The following is a 22,771-nucleotide window of genomic DNA, read 5'->3' as shown; positions in this document are numbered from 1 at the left end:
ATATAGCATTTCCTATGGATATTTTGTACATCAGTTATCATTCTTTAATTTTTCCTCTGGGGAAAATATGGGATAATTTCCCCTAGATAATGATCTTGTAGAATTGAAATCATATATCTTTTTTCTTAGTTTACTTTTTAGAGCATTTCAATGTTCTTCACTTTTAATGCTTTTTTTTCTCATTTCCTTAGCAATAATTCCCTTAAATTATAAATTCAGGCATGTATCTCTTATTGTGAAAGGGGAAAAAAAGCCTCTCCAAAAAGCTCTTTTTCTTAATTCTTCTCCTCAAACAATTTGCTGTCCTTTCTATTTTAGTTTGTCTATTTTAGTTTATGATCACAGTTTTAAAACTTTGGTCTAACTTGACATTTTCAATTCCTATTCTGTTTTCATTCTACTACAGTTTGACTTTCATCCTCACCACTTGTTATGAGTTGAATTATCCTCTTCCCACCCCAAATTCATATGCTGAAGTTCTAATCCACAAGACCTTAGAATGTAACTATTTGGAGATAGGGTCTTTGAAGAAGTAACTAAGTTAAAATGAGGTCATGAGAGTGGTCCTTTATCCAGTCTAACTGGTGTCTTTATAAAAAGAGGGAATTAGGTCACGGACATGTACAGAGGGAAGACCACGTGAAAATACTGGGAGAAGACAGCCGTATGCAAGCCAAGGAGAGAGAAGCTAATTCTGTCGATATTGTGATCTCAAACTTCTAGCTTCCAGACATGTGAGAAAATTAGAAAGTTAAGTTTTGTGGGTTTTTTTTTTGCGGTACGCGGGCCTCTCACTGTTGTGACCTTTCCCGTTGCGGAGCACAGGCTCCGGATGTGCAGGCTCAGGGGCCATGGCTCATGGGCCCAGCCGCTCCGCTGCATGTGGGATCCTCCCAGGCCTGGGGCACGAACCCATGTCCCCTGCATCAGCAGGCAAACTCTCAACCACTGCGCCACCAGGGAAGCCCCAAAAGTAAGTATCTTAATGGCAAGGACATTTTCTGAACTGTGTGCTAAGAACTTTAATACATATTTATAAAAATATCATATTAATTATTAAAGCTACAACTTCAGGTAGGTACTAGTATTAGCAGAATTTTATGGCTGAGAAAAGGAAGGCTTAGGGGAGAAAAAGCAGCTTGCCAGAGATCATTTAGCTAGATGCGGCAGCCTTGAGATTCAAAATGAAGCATGTCTGAGGCTAAAATCTGTGATCTTAATCACATGATTTACTGCCTCCTAGTCTCCCGATTTCTGGCCTTTTGATTAATTTTAAAATCCTGTTCATCCCTTGAATCTGATATTTGGTGCTATTTCAGCAGATCTGAACTCTGGATCTCTAAATGATGGTGGTAAGGACCTTCCTATAGTCACACTGCTTCTGCCTTCCTTCGTTAAATATCCTCTGTCACGTTAAATATTCCATTCTGTCTCTGAAAGCTCCCAGCTGCCCCACAAGGTCTTGAAACACTCTTCTCTCTACTTTGCAGAAAACTGTGTCCTTGGGTAGGTCACCCTTTCTGGGCCTCGATTTCCTTATTTGTTAAATGAGGGGTTAGATTATGATCTTAAAATTTTCTTTCAGATTTAAAATTTCAGCAAAAATAATGACGACTCATGTTTCCTTATCCTCTTTCATTTGGGATTTTTAAGTTATCAAGATTTTAATTTAAGCAATTTAATTTCCCTCATACTAAGACATATTAATCCCGCAAAAAGTTGGGATATTCCCCACATTGTAGGAGGACTATTCTTTAGGTTATTAGTTATAGTACATGGCCTCTTCATCAATTAATCAAGTGCAGCAACACTTGAGTCTAATAAGTGTTTAATGATGTCTCCTATGTGCCAGGGTCTTTGTTAGGTGCTTGGATCTGTGTTTAGGTGCTTGGATCTGTGTTTAGGTGCTACAGATGATCAATACACAAACACGACCTTAAAGGAGCTCAAGATTGAGTGAGAGAGACAGTCAAACCTACAAATACATCTAGCCAAAGCAGACTGGCATCAGAGCTAAATCCACTGATGACAACAAAAAAATCAGCTGTGGATATATAAGTACAACTATAATGGTATAACTGCTACTAGTTCTAGGGAGTTAAGTCTAGGGAGCATTTTTAAAGCTGCTCAGAATCCAACAGTATGAAAAGAAACCAGGAAACACAGGGGTCCTTCTCTGCCACCCCGTCTGATTCCCAGAGCAGACTTTAACACATTTCTCTGGTTTCTGAGTTCACCTCCTTCCCTAACCCTGGGACTTCTGTCTTTCTGAGCAAGCTTCGGCCGTGCTATCACCAGCAGGCAGGCAATCTGCTATTCATTCCTGAAGCTCCAGGGAGCTGCCTTCTGCCTGGACTATTTCTGAGCTGCCTAGTTAGCAAGGCATTTAGTTTGCAGGTATGTGGGTCGGGGCAGCCTTCTTAGCGGGATGGCCCAGGGGAGGCTTGGGGAATAGAATGGAAAGGAAGGCTCATGAGCAATAACAGCCAAGAAGTCACTCCAAAAGATGTAATTAATCTGTAGCTGAGGAGTGAGGCAGACCTGCCATCCGTGGAATGTTTTGCTTCAGGTTTATACCTAGCTGGGATTCCCATGCACTCAAGAGACAGGTTACAGGAGAACCAAGGAAGCGTTGTTAATCCTGGAGGGTGCTTGCAAATAGTGAGTACAGAACAAAAGTATCGCATATGCTTTATAAAAGTCCCTTATACTCTGCTCTCTTTACAAGGAGCAGTTGTCATATTATGAGTTTTAAACTGTAAAGTCACATTCCTATGAGAAGAGTAGTAATATTACCACCATTTTGTCAGTGAGGAAACTGAGGCTGGGAGGAATTCAGCAACCTTCCCAGGGTCATATAAGTATCTCAGAACAGAGCCAGGACGTGCTTACAGGCATTCTGCCCCCAGGTCTCATGGTTCTTCCACCAGAGGACTTCTTATCCACACTTGGAATCTAGGAACTAGACTATGAGCTTCTAGAGGTGTCCCTTCCTGCCTTCTCTACCTCAGCCTCACTTAGTTCCTGAGTCAGTGCCTGCTCAGCCACGGGGAGCCCAGCCCACATCAGAGGAGGGTTTAACATGAATGGATAAAGAAGATGTGAAATATATACAAATTATATATATATATATGTATATTCATGCAAATGACATCTTAGATGCATGGAATGCATTGAAACTTAGCATCAAAATATATTACATAATGATATGCCACAGGATATGTCGAAAGGATGTTTAAAGAATTTGGAAACGACATTGGAAACCTTTGCAAAGTTAAGGATCAGTTGTTCTATTTTGGGCAAGAACTAATGTGGTTGCAAACTTCTGTGTGTATATATATATACACACACACACACAATGGAATATTACTCAGCCATAAAAGAATGAGATAATGCCATTTGCAGCATCATGGATGCAACTAAAGATTATCATACTAAGTGAATTAAGTCAGACAGAGAAAGATAAATATCATATGATATAGCTCATATGTGGAGTCAAAAAAAAATGATACAAATGAACTTATTGACAAAACAGAAATAGACTCACAGAGAAACCCTATGGTTACCAAAGGGGAAAGGAGGGGAGGGATAAATTAGGAGTTAGGGATTAAAATGTACACACTATAGGGCTTCCCTGGTGGCGCAGTGGTTGAGAGTCCGCCTGCCGATGCAGGGGACACAGGTTCGCGCCCCAGTCCGGGAAGATCCCACATGCCGCGGAGCGGCTGGGCCTGTGAGCCATGGCCGCTGAGTCTGCGCGTCCGGAGCCTGTGCTCCGCAACGGGAGAGGCTACAGCAGTGAGAGGCCCGCGTACCGCAAAAAAAAAAAAATAATAATAATAATAAAAATATATATATATATATATATATACACACTATATAAAATAGATAAACAACAATGACCTACTGTAGAGCACAGGGAACTACACCTGTTTGCTGTACACCTGAAACTAACACAGTACTGTAAATCAACTATATTTCAATAAAAATTTAAAAATCAGTTAAAACTGCAGGCTTAAACTTCTGGGCACTCTAAACTGTAACACTTACTCCAAATATTGGCCCAGTTTTTGTTCCCCTTCACATTCCCCACCCCTCACTGTCTAGCCCCTGCTTGCCCCCTGCACTCCTCCTCTCCCCTCCACATACCCCACCCAATTTGAGCTTGCTAAATTTTTCACCAACCTATTCTGCTTGGTCAACTGGCCTCCTGCTGCAGTAACCATGCTGGTGACTAGTGTTCAAAATAACCACCTACCCTGTTAACTCTTGCTCTTGCGTTGGGGTAAGAGTATATTCTCTCTATATATAGACATGCATTTCTTCTGCTCTCCAAACACTTTATGAAGCAGCATATAGTACAGGTTAAAAACATGGGTTCATATCCTGACAGGTTATTTAACCTCTCTGTGCTTTAGTCTATTGGTCCCTCAGATGGGGATGATAATGCCACTTAACTGGTAGGGTTGTTGTTAACTATTAAGTGGGTCAGTCCATTGATGCCTCTAGTTTTTGGTGCACAGTAAGCACTCAAACATTAGCTGTGCTTTCAGTATTTTAGTTGGGTTTTAATTATGGCCTCTTTCCTGAAGTTTCTATTAACCTCACACTTCTGAGGTTTTCTTGTTTTGTTCCACATGAATTGAATGTTGTTACTACCAATCTTCACGAGTCAATATCCTACTCATTCTTCATAAAGCCACCGGTCATAAGAGAATTCCGAACACTGGAATCTAACAGCTATTCATTGAATGTCCACTCTGTGCCAGGCAGGCTGCTAGGTGCTACAGATCCAGGGTATGAGGAGGACCATTCTTATGGTCCCTACTTCCTTGATGCTCTTTTCTTCACTCCCGCATACTCTGGCCTATTAAACCACTACTATTGCAGAAGTTACGTTTTGTTTTATGTTACTTAGTTTTTTACATATCTGGACCAGGAAGCATTAGGTGGGGAGGAATAGTATTAGTGACTGCTGAATCCCCATGGCCTAATATAGCACACAAAGCGTAGAGGGGACTTAATGTTTGTTGAATTAACAGCTGAATGAATGCATGCATGCAGAGATGTGCTTGCTTTTGTCCACGTGAGCCCTCCTTGAGCAACGAAGTATTAAGGAAAAGGAGGTATTTCTAAAGCCCTCTTTCTGTGGCTCCGACATTTATCCATAGGGTACCATCCAGCACCAATACTCATCTTCCTTCCTAAGGAATTTATAAGCATAAAAGTTCCTAATTCCATGGCTAAAACATCAGCTTTGCTTGATGGGTGTTGTAGTGTTAGGTTGGTTTAAAGTTTCAAATGTCTCTGTCTTTAGCATGCCTCAAATCTGATCTTCTTAGAGAAAAAGAATAAACATTCCAACATATTCATTCTTTTAGGGTGCCCACTCTTCAATCGTCTCTTCTTGCCAGAAACTTTTTTTTTACAAATCTGAGAAAAGCTTAGAGTCCTGTCAGACCTTAATCTGAATAGCAGAGAAAAATAATTTATACTATGAATTGGATTTATCTATATGTCAGTTACCTATTAATCATAACTAAAAGCATGATTAAGCTGTCACTAAGAAACCTGCTAAAGCCCTGTAATTGTGCTAATGCATTCTACTGTCATTTCTTCAAAAACACATTATCCAGAGGATTGTAAAGTCCAGAAGGAACCATGGAGCTTTAGATCAATCCACTCTTTTTACAGATGAGAATACTGAGGAACAAAGAGTTAAAGACTCTGAAGTTGTGAACAGAGATTGAATATAAAAGATTATATAAAAGATCATATATTAATTTCTGAACACCAAGAAACATACCATAATACTTAAATGATGATTAAAACTGCAAAAAATATTTGTAATGTTTATGACAAAAAAGGTCAACTAAAAATTTATGAGGGGCCTATATAATTCAATAATAAAAAGACAAATTAACCTAATATAAAATAGCAAAGAATGTAAATAGACATTTTAAAAAAAAGTATAATTAATCTATAACATGCCTAGGAAACAAAAATACAAATAAATATTTTTCTACTTTTCAGAGTTAAAAAGATTAATACATTTGATGACATCTAGTGCAAATGAGGGTACAGGGTGACAACACACTTTCATTCTCTATTTCTGGAAATGTAGCAAACACAATCATTTTTGGAAGGCAGTTTGGAAATATCAACAAATTTTAAATGTATTTAACCTCTCACCTTTCAATTCCAATGTGAAAAATCTATTCTTTAGCTATACTCACAAATGTTCACAATTATATATATATATACATATATATATATACACATAATATAAACACACACAAACATACACACACATATATATATAGTTTAAAAAAGAAAAGATAGAAAAAAAAGAATCAAAATGCCTGGGGCTTCCCTGGTGGCGCAGTAGTTGAGAATCTGACTGCCGATGCAGGGGACACGGGTTTGTGGCCCGGTCCGGGAAGATCCCACATGCCCCGCAGTGGCTAGGCCCATGAGCCATGGCCGCTGAGCCTGCGCATCTGAAGCCTGTGCTCCACAACGGGAGAGGCCACAACAGTGAGAGGCCCAGGTACCGCAAAAAAAAAAAAAAAAAAAAAAAAAAAAAAGCCTGTTAACTAGTGACTAAATGATTACTAAAGAATGGTGCAGTCATACAATGGAAGTCTTTTTTAAAAAAATATTTATTGACTCATTTAAAGATAAACAATGACTATCTTTATTAACACTGCATGTTAATAACATCTTAATGTTATAATGAAATTAGTGCTCATCTGGTGGAGCCCCTAAAGTCTGTCTTAAAGTGCCAGTATGTTCCAGGATATGAGGAGCCAATGAAGGATGAAATTTGGAAAGTGAATTTTATTTGACCTGGTTTATAATACCTAAGTTTGGAAAATAAGTTATAAAATTTGTTAAAAACCTTAAAATATTCTCAATTTTGATGGCCTTACTGACTTGGCTTACTTACTTACTGACTTTTTATTTATTTATTTATTTACTTACTTACTGACTTACTGACTGATAATATTGCTTATGGCCGTTGCCTACAATATAAAGGATTTTTTTTCTTACTTTTTAGACAGCAGATATTTTCTGTCTAACTAGAATAATTTCCTGAGCTTTTTGTTGCCTGTGTTATACTCTTGACTGTTTAAGAAAGAAAAAAAGAGCAAAGGTTTCTTGTTCCTCACTTATAAAAGCACTAAGGTTCTTTACAATCCTGTTACCTTCTTTTCTTTTAACTTTAAAATGTTTTATTGACACTTTCATTAAAAATATCATGAAATATATGATATTGGCACTCATAATCCTACTTAATCGTGTCCAAGTTTCCTCTGACAACTTCTTTGATTTTGCCTTGCCCAAATCAGATCCTAAATATAAAAAAAAGTGACATAAATCTTGTATAATATCTTTTAAATAACCTTTGTGATTTCTGGAAAATTACAAAGGTTTGTTATTTCACCTTACAAAGAGAGAGATGCTAGAAATACTTAGGTTCATTTATTAGTTACTATTGATGAGTAACATGGGAAGAGTACTCAAATAAGAAGAGCTACTCAGCCTTCCCTCGGTTAAATTTGTATAAGTAAATGTCGTTAATTTTTTTCTAAATTGTATGCTTTATGACAAGTTCTTAGAGATTCATCAGTTCCCTCACTGTCCATTCACATTTCTATTTATCAGAGTCCTGATGGTGCACTATCTGATATTAGGCAACAACAGTATAGTGTTACCAGTCATAATTTCAGTTATTTAAAAATGTTAAGTAGGTCACAACCATACTTATCTTTCTTTTTAAGACTTTTTTAAAATAGATGTTTTAGGCTTACAACAAAATTAAAGGAAGATACAGAGATTTCCTAATATCCCCTTCCCCCCACATGCATAACCTCCCCCTTATCATCATCCCCCAGCAGAATGGTGCATTTGTTATAACTGATGAACCTACAATGTCATATCATAGTCACCTAAAATCCATAGGTTACCTTAGGGTTCACTACCGGTGTTATACATTCTATGCGTTTGGACAAATGTATAATGACATATCCATCATTATGCCATCATACAGTTTTTTCACTGCCCTAAAAATTCTTTGTGTTCTGCCTATTCATTCCTTATGCCCTCAACCTTGACAACTGATCATTTTATAAAGTCCACAGTTTTGCTTTTACCAGAATGTTATATAGTTGGAACCATACAATATATAACGTTTTCAGATTGGCTTCTCTTACTTAGTAATATATATTTAAGTTTTTTCCATGTTTTTTCATGGCTTGATAGCTCATTTCTTTTTAGTACTAAATACTATCCCATTGTCTGGATGTACCACCATTTATTTATCCACTTACATACTGAAGGACGTTTTGCTTGCCTCCAAGTTTTGGAAATTATAAAGTTGTTATACACATCCATGTGCAGGGTTTTGTGTGGACATATATTTTCAACTCCTTTGTGTAAATACCAAGGAGCATGATTACTGGATCGTATGGTAAGAATATGTTTAGTTTTATAAGAAGCTGCCACACTGTCTTCCAAGTTGGTTGCAGTTTGCATTTCCACCAGCAATGAATGAGAGTTCTTGTAGCTCCACATCTTCACCAGCATCTGATGTTGTCAGGTGCTTCCAGTTTGGGCCATTCTTATATAATTTAAGCTCTTCCTTCTCTGGATTCACATACCTCTTACACTTCTGTTATAGACAGTGCTACATTGCTATGTTGGGTTTTTTTTTTCCCCTTTTCTATCTTTTTTGAAGGACTATAAGCCTCTGGAGGTCATTCATACCAATAAATTAAAAAGGCATGGTACCTGGCATGGGATCTAGAATATAGAAGAAACTTAAAATGTTTGATGAATGAATAAATTTTTAATGAAAATGATTTATCCTCAGTCTAAGAGCAATCAGAAGGAAAACTTGTCTTTGCATTTTCCAAGGAATTCTCCACAGTGGTTAAGAACATGGCTCTGTAGTAAGACTGCATTGTTTAACTCTCAACTCCACACTTTACTAGCTGTGTAATCTTGGAACAGTTACTGAACTTCTCCATCTCTCTTTTTTAATCTAGAACATTACAGACTTGTTGGTGTGGATTAAATAAAATAAAACTTGTAAAGAGTTTATAACAGTGCCTAGCACATAGTAAAAACTAAATACATATTATATTTTAAAATCATTGTATTAGATCCATTCTCTGATTTTTCCTTTTTTTACTTAAAAGTGGTAGAGATAACTGTAATTACTTTATGTCTTTATTTGCCCAACAATGGCACATTTTGGTGGTGAGCTAACTGGCCACTGAGGCATATTTCCTTATTTTGGACCCTAAGCTTCATTTTCTTCTTCAGTTCATACTTTGAGCTTGTGCTTGGTTTCAATGAGGTAAGAGTTATGTTCTCAATCCTTGATTATCCATTCTTGTCTTGTAGGCCTGCTGCTCTTCAGGGCTCAGTTCATATATCATCCTTTTTATGTAGCTTTCCAAGAATGTCTCCTATGACTGCGTGAATTATAATGTACTATAGTTGTTTACTTGTTTGTATTTCCCACTAGACTAAGCTTTTTCAAGCCAGTGATCTTGTCTCATTATTCTGTTTAATCAGTGCCTAAAACAAGGTCTAATGGTCTAGACCTTGCTAAATCTAAAACATGCTAAATCTTAAAACATGTTTATAGCATTGAATGATTTGTGTTTTACAAGACTTGCAAAAAGTTTTTTTTAGTTAAAATGATTTCTCTGCAGTTTCCTTTGTAGCTATGATAAATGTAACTTGCTAAGGTTGTTTTCAATCATTTATTCATTTGATAGAAATATATTACACATCTACTAATTACAAGCTAAAGAAAACATTGTGAGAAAAGCAAATAGAATTCAAGGCGTGGGTCCCACCATTAAGTAGCTCAGAGATTAGTCATAGAGACAAAGCACAAATAATCAGTAAGGAAAGCACATAATCAATAAGAACGATATAAATGATGTGTCCAAAATAAGAAGTAGAGAGAGAAAGTGATGTGAGTTAACAGATGGGAGCAGCGGCATGCCGGCCATTATTTTAACAACCAGCTCTCTCAGAGTGAAAGCCCTGATTTGTAGCACTTGCCAGTTTCCTGATGTAAACACTCCTACCAATACTGGTTTCAAGCTACAGCCTGAGGTCACTGAATGCAAAGTTGGGAAAATATGTACATAATTCAATCTTGCTAGCCAATTTGGGCTGGCTCCAATACACCCTTAGATGAGAGAAATGATTTTAGATAGGCATGGTCATTCTTCATGGAAGAGCTAACAATTGAAACTAATCTTGAAGATTGTATAGAAATTAGATAAGTCAAGGAAAATATGTTCCAGATTTGGAGACTGGTAAGTGCAATGCATAGAAGCAACAATGAATGTGGAATATTCAGGCAAATGTACTCAGCACATAGTAGGTGCTCAATAAATATATTTGTGAATAACTGAACAGCAGCGAAAAGACCATCTGATTGAAGAAATGCATCTCTATTAAGAAGAGACTTGAGAGGAAAGCTCAGATGCCACAGTACTTTGTGGCAATCCGCAGGCCTCTATCCTTCTTTATAATGATGCTTTTTCCTCCCTCTCCATCCCCAGAATCTTCATCAGCTTGCCTACAAGGGCTGAATGAGAAACTACTTTGACATTTGCTTATTATTTTTGAGTTACTTTAATAATCATGCAGGTATCTAATAGTAAGATAGGATTAACAGAGAATTCTAAGAAAGAGAAAATTTTAATTTTCAAAGGTGGGAGAGTGGCTTCTAAAAGCTGTATATCTTCATAATAGCTTTATCTCTATTTAAAAAAATGCCTCCAGACATTGAATTCAGTTATAGCATTTTCTATAAATATAGATATAGGTGGGCTAGATAAAGATCAACCTCTTTCTCTTACCTGGCATATAAATATGGAATTCACTGGTTTGGCAGGGGTCAGGAAACTTTCTCTGTAAAGGGCCAGGAACTAAATCTTTTCTATTTTGTGCACTATATGGTCTTGGTTCAACTTGGCCATTGTAGTGTGAAAGCAGCCATAGACAATATGTAGATGAATGATTGTGGTTGTGTTCTAATAAAACTTTATTTACAAATAAGGTAGGAGACAGATTTGGCCTATAAGCCATAGTTTGCATATTCCTTGTCTGGGGCATCAAGGTATCTAGGAAATCTAGCTTCTTTAAAGTTCATGGGATGGCACTAAAGATCAAAAAAATGCCAAAAATTCACAAAGACAATATGATATAAAAATGACTCAGTAAACAGAGTTCAGTCTATCTGTTCTGGTAAGATGTTTTCCCCCACAATCTTCCTCCCTCCTTGATGTATAGTTTTGGTGGTTTTGATGTTATATTGTTATCATAATTTTGGTGCTTATATACTTTCTTAAAAACTAATTTCTAAATAAAACTTGACTTGGGATATTATTTAATTCTTATAATATTAGAGTTGCCAAGAAGGCAATAAAAACCTGCCTAATAATCTTCCAGGCTAATAGTCACTTAGTTATTTGATATTATGTCCCTGTTCCTGCAACATGAGTGAGGTAGAGATGGTGATAACTTCTTCAGCCATTCATCCATTGATGGACCCTTATGTTGTTCCCATATCTTGGGTATTGTAGATAGTGCTGCTATGAAAATGGGGGTGTCCTTTACAAGTGAGCGGTTTTGTTTCCTTTGGATATATTCCCAGAATTGGAATTGCCAGATCATTTGGCAGTTTTATTTTTAATTTTTTGAGAATCCTCTATATTGTTTTCCATAGTGGCTATACCAGTTTACAATTTCACCAATAGCGCACAAGGATTCCCTTTTCTGCACATCCAGGACAGCATTTATCTCTTGTTTTTTTTGATGATGGCCATTCTAACAAGCATGAGGTACTATCTCATTTTGGTTTTAAGTTGTGCTTCCCTAATGACTAGTGATGGTGTGCGTACCTTTATGTGCCTGTTGGCTTTTTGTATATCTTCGTGCCATCCACTACATTTAAAACAAATAAGCACATAATTTATGAAGAAGTGCTAACCAACCTGTCAACAAATGCATGATGAAGAAGGAAAATGGGATCGTTGGCAGATCCCGGTACTTGGGACATCGTTCCATTCATGTAGATGTGCAAGGCATTGTGCATACTGCTTTGGGAGGCATCTGCTATCCCAGTAAGCGGACTAGCAAATCCTGTTGACAAAAAGAAAATTGAAAAAAAAATTAGTTTGTCTTAAAATCTAAATGATTTTCTCATTTGGTTTACAACTACAATTGAAAGCCTGATTCAAAGTAATAAAATCAACCATAAAGTTCATTCTGTATTGGGATTCTGTACATTCTAGATGCCCAGTGAGTATTTAATAAATCTTTGTAGAGTTGAATGGTGTCAATCTGGTCACAACGGACTGATTAACCAATGGAATAGGCTAAGCCAGTCTGTGTTCCATTCTGTTGCTTCTGCCTATTATTCCTCCTTTAGATCCTGAAAAGTAGTAAAACCTTTTTATAATAATCAACACAGTCACTCTCACTTCAGTCTGTAACAGCACGTAGAAACAGATCTTTCCAGCCTTTATGTGTTCCCTTGCTTCCCAGTTCTGGTGGTTACTTTTCATTTTTTTTTCTGGTTTCAGAGAAAACATGAAATTTGTGACTTTTGACATTACAATTCATCTTCAACTGTCTAGAGGACATCAGGTAATGTGTTTTATTTTGCAAAATATTTATTTCAAAGTTAAGCAGGACTCCATTAAATGGCTCCATTCATTGCAAAAGGAATAGTAATTATAGTAAGAATTATTATTTTCTGAATGTTAATTGAGCTATTGCTTTTTGTGACATAAGTCCTTCAGCCTTTATAGCAACTCTTGATTAGAAAGTATCCCCATTGAAAAAAAGAGAAAACTGAGGCTCAGACAAGTTCTGAGTTTCCCAAGCCTACACAGGTCGTGGTTGAGTTGGGATTTTAAGCCATATCAATTAGACTTCAACATCTGACCTCTTGATATTTTGTGTTCTCTCCCACATACTCCCAGGGAAGAGGTAGAGTATGATATCATTTCAGAGTCCATTCAGGGAAAACACAAAACATAAGTAGAACTCAGATTCAGAGCCAGACAAAGAAGTAGGAGTAACAGAGTTAAACAGTAAGTAGGAGTCAAGTTGAGGGACTATGGCCAAGGACATGCTGAATTTCAAAATTCAGAAATATAAGAAAACAGAAACTGTAAGATTATAATTTTTTTAAAAAGGTAGGATAGAAACAGTGCAGGCATTAGGGCATGGGCAGAGAAAATCTAGCTTCATTTCATACAATTAGGATTATTTTGTTGTCAACTTCATTTTTAAAGTGCAGCTCTTCACTTTTCCATTTGAAGCTTTGTGCTCTCCCACCATTGTGGCTCATAGTATTTCTGCCGCCTCAGCGGATGATTTTTTTTCCCTCCTTTTGAGCTTTATGTACTCATTCTCTGAAACCATACCAAGCCCCATTCCCTCTGGAACCACAGCCCAAGAACATACACTTATCTCCCCTCTGAAATCTCTTGTCTATGAAAACTTTTATGATTGTATATACATGGCACTTACTATGTTCAGGAATTTTTCTAAAAGCTTAACATGATTAATTTCATGTAATCTTCACAATGACTCTACAGCTTATCTTCATAATCTCCATTATACAGATTTGGATAAAGCAGTTTAGAGAGCTTAAGTAACTTGTCTAAGATTAAAAAGATTAAGATTAAAAATAAGAGAAGGCTGGAACACCAGTGTGTTTTATTCCAGAGCTTAAGCTCTTGAATGAACTGGTGTACTGTCTTTCTTATTAGCAATAAGTCGTATCATGGAGGGAAAAGGTCTGTAGAACAATGGTCTTTAAGCTTTTATCCTTGAGTAGCACCAAATGAAAGTTTTAAAACCAAGTTTTATGTATGCTCTCACATATTTTTAAGTAGATTCTAAGTTGCTTTAATCATAATTGTATATAGTTTCAGAGGATAAAAGTTCAGGGATAGATGTTGCAAATAGTATAAGTTTTAAAATAAAAATGTATTATCACTTTATAAAAATGTATGCACATTAAATGATTTGATATTTACCCTCATCCATATCAAAAGTACCTACACAAACTCTTCTATTATAGTCTAAAATTTTATAGGATTTCCTTTTTCACTTGATCTCATGTTTTTATTCTATTTTCTTACAAAATTATACCTAAATGTTGTATGTTATTCTTGAAATGTATTTTTAAAAAACTCATCAGTCTATCATACTTTTCTACAACAAAATAGGTATAAAAATTAAAATTGCTTTTTAAAAAATTCATGGGACCAATATAATCTGGATTGTTATCCTTATAGTTTTTAGTAATACACAATTGATTGGAATGACATAAACATTAAATATTTTACAAAATAAGCTATTAAATATAGAAGTAAAATTTTATTGAAAATTTATTTCTTAATAATATTTGTGAAAGATTGTTAATTAAAAATGATTGCATGCATCCATGGATGAATATTACTCATTGATAGAAAAGATAAGGCTCAGCATATTTTCTATTCTAAATTTTAAAAACTAAATCACAGTCCTGAGAAACTGTATTCTCATAAAAAACTAGATGGTAATGAAAAGATTTTTGTAGGAATTTCACTTAATTACTTGAACTCCTTTTTAAGTTATATATGCCCAAAATGACGTAACTGATTCAGCATCAAAATAATCTGATCCATCAGTGACAACACAATCAAGAAGTCTTGGCTGAAAGCAATCTTATAATTTATGGATCTATTTACAAAGGACCCAAATTTCAAGACATTTGCTACCTAGTCTTTAAAGTCATTCACTTCAGCGACAATGGCACCAATATTTTGAGTTCTCCACTGCTTTGGTACCCTGTAAGTTTTTACCCCTTCTGTGCATGCTTAGTGATGAGAATGGATCCAGTTTAGGTGAGAGGTATGACTTTCTTCTGAAAAGTCGAAGGGAGATTGTGAAAGGGGAGGTGGTAAAGAAGAACATTCAGGAGGCTTCTCATTCAGATTCATTTTAGAAAACAACAGATGGGAGGAAGATCTGGAAATAAATTTCTTTAAAACTCTCTGTGCCATGTACCCTTTAGAGAGTCTTAGTGAACCTATAGTAGTATCTATCCCAATTTGAAGATACTGCTGTACAGAAAAGATTTTTAGAGCTAAGCAACCTGGGTTTAAATTCTGTTACTTAGTGAAAGTATTACCTTTGTCAAGTTATATTTTGTGAGTCTCAGCTCTTCATTGTTAAGAGAGGGAATAATTAATGCCCATCTCTCATAGCCTGATGAGGATTTTTTTGATAACAGGTGTGATGCATTGGGTATAGAATCTGGCACAAAATGAGTGCTTCCTGAGTAATAGCTATCATTTCTCTAAGCTTGTTGCATTTGATAAATGGGTGCCTATCATGACAGCTGCTAGCCAAGAAGATGGAATGCTCCCACTGCAGAAAAGCCTCTTTTGCCACAAATCTCCACCACCAGGGTCCATCCTAGTACCAGACACTTCTCTCCTCCTGAACTCCATTTCTCTGCAGAAACCTGCCTGCTGCTTGCCCTCAGCCAACAATAGATGGTTCGGGGTGATTCTGGAAACTAGAATTGCTATTCTAAGAGTGTTTTCAGCAGGGCTAGTGTTTCTTTACTCACTTCTTTTGCTAACTTTCCAGATGTTGCACCTAGGAAAGTCTCCAATGTTATTATGAAGGATATGTGAAAAAGAAGAACATGGGGGAGAGACCTTCATGATGGCAGAGGAGTGAGATGTGGAGATCGCCTTCCTCCCCACAAATACATCAGAAATACATCTACATGTGAAACAACACCTACAGAACACCCACTGAACGCTGGCAGAAGACCTCAGACTTCCCAAAAGGCAAGAGACTCCCCACATACCTGGGTAGGGCAAAAGAAAAAAGAAAAAACAGAGACAAAAGGAAAGGGACGGGACCTGCACCAGTGGGAGGGAGCTGTGAAGGAGGAAAGGTTTCCACACACTAGGAAGCCCCTTCACTGGCGGAGACGGGGGCGGGGGTGGGTGGGAGGGAAGCTTCAGAGCCACAGAGGTGAGCGCAGCAACAGGGGTGCAGAGGGCAGAGTGGAGAGATTCCCACACAGAGGATCAGTGCTGACCCGCACTCACCAGCTCGAGAGGCTTGTCTGCTCACCTGCCGGGGCGAGTCTAGTCTGGGAGCTGAGGCTCAGGCTTCAGAGGTCAGATTCCAGGGAGAGGACTGGGGTTGGCTGCGTAAACACAGCCAGAAGGGGGCTAGTGTGCCACAACTAGCCAGAAGGGAGTCCGGGAAAAAGTCTGGAGCTGCCGAAGAGGCAAGAGACCATTGTTTGGGGTGCGCGATGAGAGGGGATTAAGAGTGCCACCTAAATGAGCTCCAGAGACGGGCATGAGACGCTAAGGCTACTGCTGCAGCCACCAAGAAGCCTGTGTGCGAGCACAGGTCACTATCCACACCCCCTTCCAGAGAGCCTGTGCAGCCTGCCACTGCCAGGGTCCCATGGCCCAGGGACAACTTCCCTGGGAGAACACACGGCACACCTCAGGCTGGTGCGTGTCACGCCGGCCTCTAACGCCGCAGGCTCACCCCACATTCCATACCCCTCCCTCCGCCCAGCCTGAGAGAGCCAGAGCCCCCTAATCTGCTACTCCTCTAACCCGGTCCTGTCTGGGTGAAGAACAGACACCCTCAGGTGACCTACACACAGAGACAGGGCCAAATCCAAAGCTGAACCCCGGGAGCTGTGCAAACAAAGAAGAGAAAGGGAAATCTCTCCCATCAGCCTCAGGAGCAGCGGATTAAATCTCCACAATCAACTTGATGTACCCTGCATCTGTGGAATACCTGAATAGACAACGAATCATCCCAAAATTGAGGTGGTGGACTTTGGAAGCAACAATACATACATTTTTATCCTTTTTCTCTTGTTGTGAGTGTGTATGTGTATGCTTTGCGTGATTTTGTCTGTATAGCTTTGGTTTTACCATATTACCTATGGTTCTGTCTGTCCATTTTCTTTTTATTTTTTAGGTATCATTTTTAGTGCTTATTATCATTTGTGTTTTGGTTTGGTTGCTCTCTTCTTTCTTTCCTTTTTCTTTTTTTCCTCTTTTTAAATTACTTTTTAATTTTTTATTCTTAATAATTATTTTTTATTTTAATAACTTTATTTTATTTTATTTTTGCCTTTCTTTCTTTCTTTCATTTTTCTCCCTTTTCTTCTGAGCCGTGTGGCTGACAGGTCCTTGGTGCTTCAGCTGGCTGTCAGGCCTGTGCCTCTGAGGTGGAAGAGCCGAGTTTACGACATTGGTCAACCACAGACCTCCCAACTCCACGTAATATTAAACAGCGAAAACTCTCCCAGAGATCTCCATCTCAACGTTAAGACCCAGCTCCACTCAATGACAAGCAAGCTACAGTGCTGGACACCCTATACAAAACAATTAGCGAGATAGGAACACAACCCCACCTATTAGCAGAGAGGATGCCTAAAATCATAATAAGTCACAGACACCCCAAAACACACCACCGGACGTGGTCCTGCCCACCAGAAAGACAAGATCCAGTGTCATCCTCCAGGACACAGGCACTAGTCCCCTCCACCAGGAAGCCTACACAACCCACTGAGCAAACCTTAGCCACTGGGGACAGACACCAAAAACAACGGGAGCTACAAACCTGCAGCCTGCAAAAAGGAGAACCCAAATACAGTAAGTTAAGCAAAATGAGAAGACAGAGAAATACACAGCAGATGAAAGAGCAAGCTAAAAACACACCAGACCAAACAAATGAAGAGGAAATAGGCAGTCTACCTGAAAAAGACTTCAGAATAATGATAGTAAAGATGATCCAAGATCTTAAAAATAGAATGGAGAAAATACAAGAAACGTTTAACAAGGACCTAGAAGAACTAAAGAGCAAACAAGCAATGATGAACAACACAATAAATGAAATTTAAAAATTCTCTAGAAGGAATCAATAGCAGAATAACTGAGGCAGAAGAACGGATAAGTGACCTGGAAGATAAATTAGTGGAAATAACTACTGCAGAGCAGACTAAAGAAAAGAGAATGAAAAGAATTGAGGACAGTCTCAGAGACCTCAGGGACAACATTAAATGCACCAACATTCAAACTATTGGGGTTCCAGAAGAAGAATAGAAAAAGAAAGGGACTGAGAAAATATTTGAAGAGATTATAGATGAAAATTTCCCTAATATGGGAAAGGAAATAGTTAATCAAGTCCAGGAAGTGCAGAGAGTCCCATACAGGGTAAACTCAAGGAGAAACACACCAAAACACTTATCAATCAAACTATCAGGAATTAAATACAAAGAAAAAATATTAAAAGCAGTAAAGGAGAAACAACAAATAACATACAAGGGAATCCCCATTAGGTTAACAGCTGATCTTTCAGCAGAAACTCTGCAAGCCAAAAGGGAGTAGCAGAATATATTTAAAGTGGTGAAAGGACAAAACCTATAACCAAGATTCCTCTACCCAGTAAGGTTCTCATTCAGATTCGACAGAGAAATTGAAACATTTACAGACAAGCAAAAGCTAAGAGAATTCAGCACCACTAAACCAGCTTTACAACAAATGCTAAAGGAACTTCTCTAGGCAAGAAACACAGGAGAAGGAAAAGACTTACAATAACAAACTCAAAACAATTAAGAAAATGGTAATAGGAACATACATATCAACAATTACCTTAAATGTAAATGGATTAAATGCTCCAACCAAAAGACATAGACTGGCTGAATGGATACAAAAACAAGAGCCGTATATATGCTATCTACAAGAGACCCACTTCAGACCTAGGGACACATACAGACTGAAGGTGAGGGGATGGAAAAAGATACTCCATGCAAATAGAAATCAAAAGAAAGCTGGAGTAGCAATTCTCAGGCAAAACAGACTTCAAAATAAACAGTACAACAAGAGACAAATAAGGACACTACATAATGATCAAGGGAGCAATCCAAGAAGAAGATATAACAATTGTATATATTTATGCACCCAACATAGGGGCACCTCAATACATTTGGTAAATGCTAACAGCCATAAAAGGGGAAATCAACAATAACACAATCATAGTAGGGGACTTTAACACCCACTTTCACCAATGGACAAACCAAACAAATTGAAAATAAATAAGGAAACACAAGCTTTAAATGATACACTAAACAAGATGGACTCAATTGATATTTATAGGACTTTCCATCCAAAAACAACAGAATACACTTTCTTCTCAAGTGCCCATGGAACATTCTCCAGGATAGATCGTACTTTGGGTAACAAAACAAGCCTTGGTAAATTTAAGAAAATTGAAATCATATCAAGTATCTTTCCTGACCACAACGCTATGAGACTAGATATCAATTACAGGAAAAAATGTGTAAATAATACAGATACAAGGAGGCTAAACAATACACTACTTAATAACCAACAGATCACTGAAGAAATCAAAGAGCTAATCAAAAAATACCTAAAAACAAATGACAATGAAAACACAACAAACCAAAACCTATGGGACACAGCAAAAGCGGTTCTAAGAGGGAAGTTTATAGCAATACAATCCTACCTCAAGAAACATCTCAAATAAACAACCTAAACTTACGCCTAAAGCAATTAGAGTAGGAAGAACAAAAATACCCCAAAATTAGCAGAAGGAAAGAAATCATAATGAGTAGATCAGCAATAAATAAAAAAGAAATGAAGGAAACAATAGCAAAGATCAGTAAAACTAAAACCTGGTTCTTTGAGAAGATAAACAAAATTGATAAACCATTAGCCAGACTCATCAAGAAGAAAAGGGAGAAGACTCAAATCAATAGAATTAGAAATGAAAAAGAAGTAACAACTGACACTGCAGAAATACAAAGGATCATGAGAGATTACTACAAGCAACTATATGCCAATAAAATGGACAACCTGGAAGGAATGGACAAATTCTGAGAAAAGCACAACCTTCCAACACCAAACCAGGAAGAAATAGAAAATATAAGCAGAGCAATCACAAGCCCTGAAATTAAGACTGTGATTAAAAATCTTCCAACAAACAAAAGCCCAGGACCAGATGGCTTCACAGGTGAATTCTATCAAATATTTAGAGAAGAGTTAACACCTATCCTTCTCAAACTCTTCCAAAATATAGCAGAGGGAGGAACATTCCCAAACTCATTCTACAAGGCCACCATCACCCCGATAAGAAAACCAGACAAAGAGGTCACAAAGAAAGAAAGCTACAGGCCAATATCACTGATGAATATAGACGCAAAAGTCCTGAACAAAATATTATGAAACACGATCCGACAGCACATTAAAAGGATCATACACCGGGATCAAGTGGGTTTTTTCCCAGGAATGCAAGGATTCTTCAATATATGCAAATCAATCAATGTGATACACCATATTAACAAATTGAAGGATTAAAAACCATATGATCATCTCAATAGATGCAGAAAAAGCTTTCGACAAAATTCAACATCCATTTATGATAAAAAACCCTCCAGAAAGTAGGCATAGAGGGAACTTACCTCAACATAAAAAAGGCCATGTATGACAAACCCACAGCCAATATCATTTTCAATTGTGGAAAACTGAAACCATTTCCACTAAGATCAGGAACAAGACAAGGTTGCCCACACTCACCACTATTATTTAACATAGTTTTGTAAATTTTAGCCACAGCAATCTGAGAAGAAAAAAAAATAAAAGGAATCCAAATCAGAAAAGAAGATGTAAAGCTGTCACTGTTTGCAGATGACATGATACTATATGTAGAGAATCCTAAAGATGCTACCAGAAAACTACTAGTGCTAATCAATGAATTTGGTAAAGTAGCAAGATACAAAATTAATGCACAGAAATCTCTTGCATTCCTGTACACTAAGGATGAAAAACCTGAAAGAGAAATTAAGGAAACACTCCCATTTACCATTGCAACAAAAAGATAAAATACCTAGGAATAAACCTACCTAGGGAGACAAAAGACCTCTATGCAGAAAACTGTAAGGTACTAATGAAAGAAATTAAAGATGATTGGAACAGATGGAGAGATATACCATGTTCCTGGATTGGAAGAATCAACATTGTGAAAATGACTATACTACCCAAAGCAATCTACAGATTCAATGCAATCCCTATCAATGTACCAATGGCATTTTTCACAAAACTAGAACAAAAAATTTCACAATTTGTATGGAAACACAAAAGACCCCGAATAGCCAAAGCAATCTTGAGAAAAAAACGGAGCTGGAGGAATCAGGCTCCCGGACTTCATACTATATACAACAAAGCTACAGTAATCAAGACAGTATGGTACTGGCACAGAAACAGACATATAGATCAATGGAACAGGATAGAAAGCCCAGAGATAAACCCACACACATATGGTCAACTTATTTTTGATAAAGGAGGCAAGAACATACAATGGAGAAAAGACAGCCTCTTCAATAAGTGGTGCTGGGAAAACTGGATAGGTACATGTAAAAGAATGAAATTAGAACACTGCCTAACACCATACACAAAAATAAACTCAAAATGGATTAAAGGCCTAAATGTAAGGCCAGACACTATAAAACTCTTAGAGGAAAACATAGGCAGAACGCTCTATGACATAAATCACAGCAAGATCCATTTTGACCCATCTCCTACAGAAATGGAAATAAAAATAAACAAATGGGACCTAATGAAACTTCAAATCTTTTGCACAGCAGAGGAAACCATAAACAAGACAAAAAGACAACCCGCAGAATGGGAGGAAATATTTGCAAATGGAGCAACTGACAAAGCACTAATCTCCAAAATATATAAGCAGCTCATGCAGCTCAATATCAAAATAACAAACAACCCAATCCAAAAATGGGCAGAATAGCTAAATAGACATTTCTCCAAAGAAGATATACAGATTGCCAACAAACACATGAAAGGATGTTCAACATCACTAATCATTAGGGAAATGCAAATCAAAACCACAATGAGGTATCATCTCACACCAGTCAGAATGGCCATCATCAAAAAATCTACACACAATAAATGCTGGAGAGGGTGTGGAGAAAAGGGAACCCTCTTGCTCTGTTGGTGGGAATGTAAATTGATACAGCCGCTATGGAGAACAGTATGGAGGTTCCTTAAAAAACTAAAAATAGAGCTACCATATGACCCAGCAATTCCACTACTGGGCATATACCCTGAGAAAACCATAATTCAAAAAGAGTTATGTACCACAATGATACTTCCCGCTCTATTTACAATAGCCAGGACATGGAAGCAACCTAAGTGTCCATTGACAGATGAATGGATAAAGAAGATGTCGTGCATATACACAATGGAATATTTCTCAGCCATCAAAAGAAAGGAAACTGAGTTATTTGTAGTGAGGTGGATGGACCTAGAGTCTGTCATACAGAGTGATTATGTCAGAAAGAGAAAAACAAATACCATATGCTAACAGATATATATGGAATCTTAAAACAAATTTTGGTTATGAAGAACCTAGGGGCAGGACAGAAATAAAGACGCAGATGTAGAGAATGGACTTGAGGACACGGGGAGGGGGAAGGGTAACCTGGGACGAAGTGAGAGAGTGGCATGGACATATATACACTACCAAATGTAAAATAGCTAGCTAGTGGGAAGCAGCCACATAGCACAGGGAGATCAGCTTGGTGCTTTGCGACCACCTAGAGGGTGGGATATGGAGGGTGGGAGGGAGACACAAGAGGGAGGAGATA

The 22,771-nt window shown here is 37.6% G+C and overlaps 1 protein-coding gene across 1 annotated transcript in view; it reads right to left on the bottom strand.

Annotated features, from left to right (window-relative positions):
• The window catches only part of TYR (tyrosinase), a 109,674-nt gene that overhangs the window by 39,560 nt on the left and 47,343 nt on the right, over positions 1 to 22,771 (bottom strand). Inside the window, exon 3 of the mRNA XM_060157882.1 lies at positions 12,030 to 12,177. Within this exon, the coding sequence (XP_060013865.1) occupies positions 12,030 to 12,177 (148 nt within the window). The remainder of the gene's footprint in view (positions 1 to 12,029; positions 12,178 to 22,771) is intronic.

This window comes from Lagenorhynchus albirostris, chromosome 9, assembly GCF_949774975.1.
Source record: "Lagenorhynchus albirostris chromosome 9, mLagAlb1.1, whole genome shotgun sequence".
NCBI lineage: Eukaryota > Metazoa > Chordata > Mammalia > Artiodactyla > Delphinidae > Lagenorhynchus > Lagenorhynchus albirostris.
The sequence above is the reverse complement of the archived record's forward strand: the minus strand, read 5'-3'. Positions and strand labels throughout refer to the sequence as shown.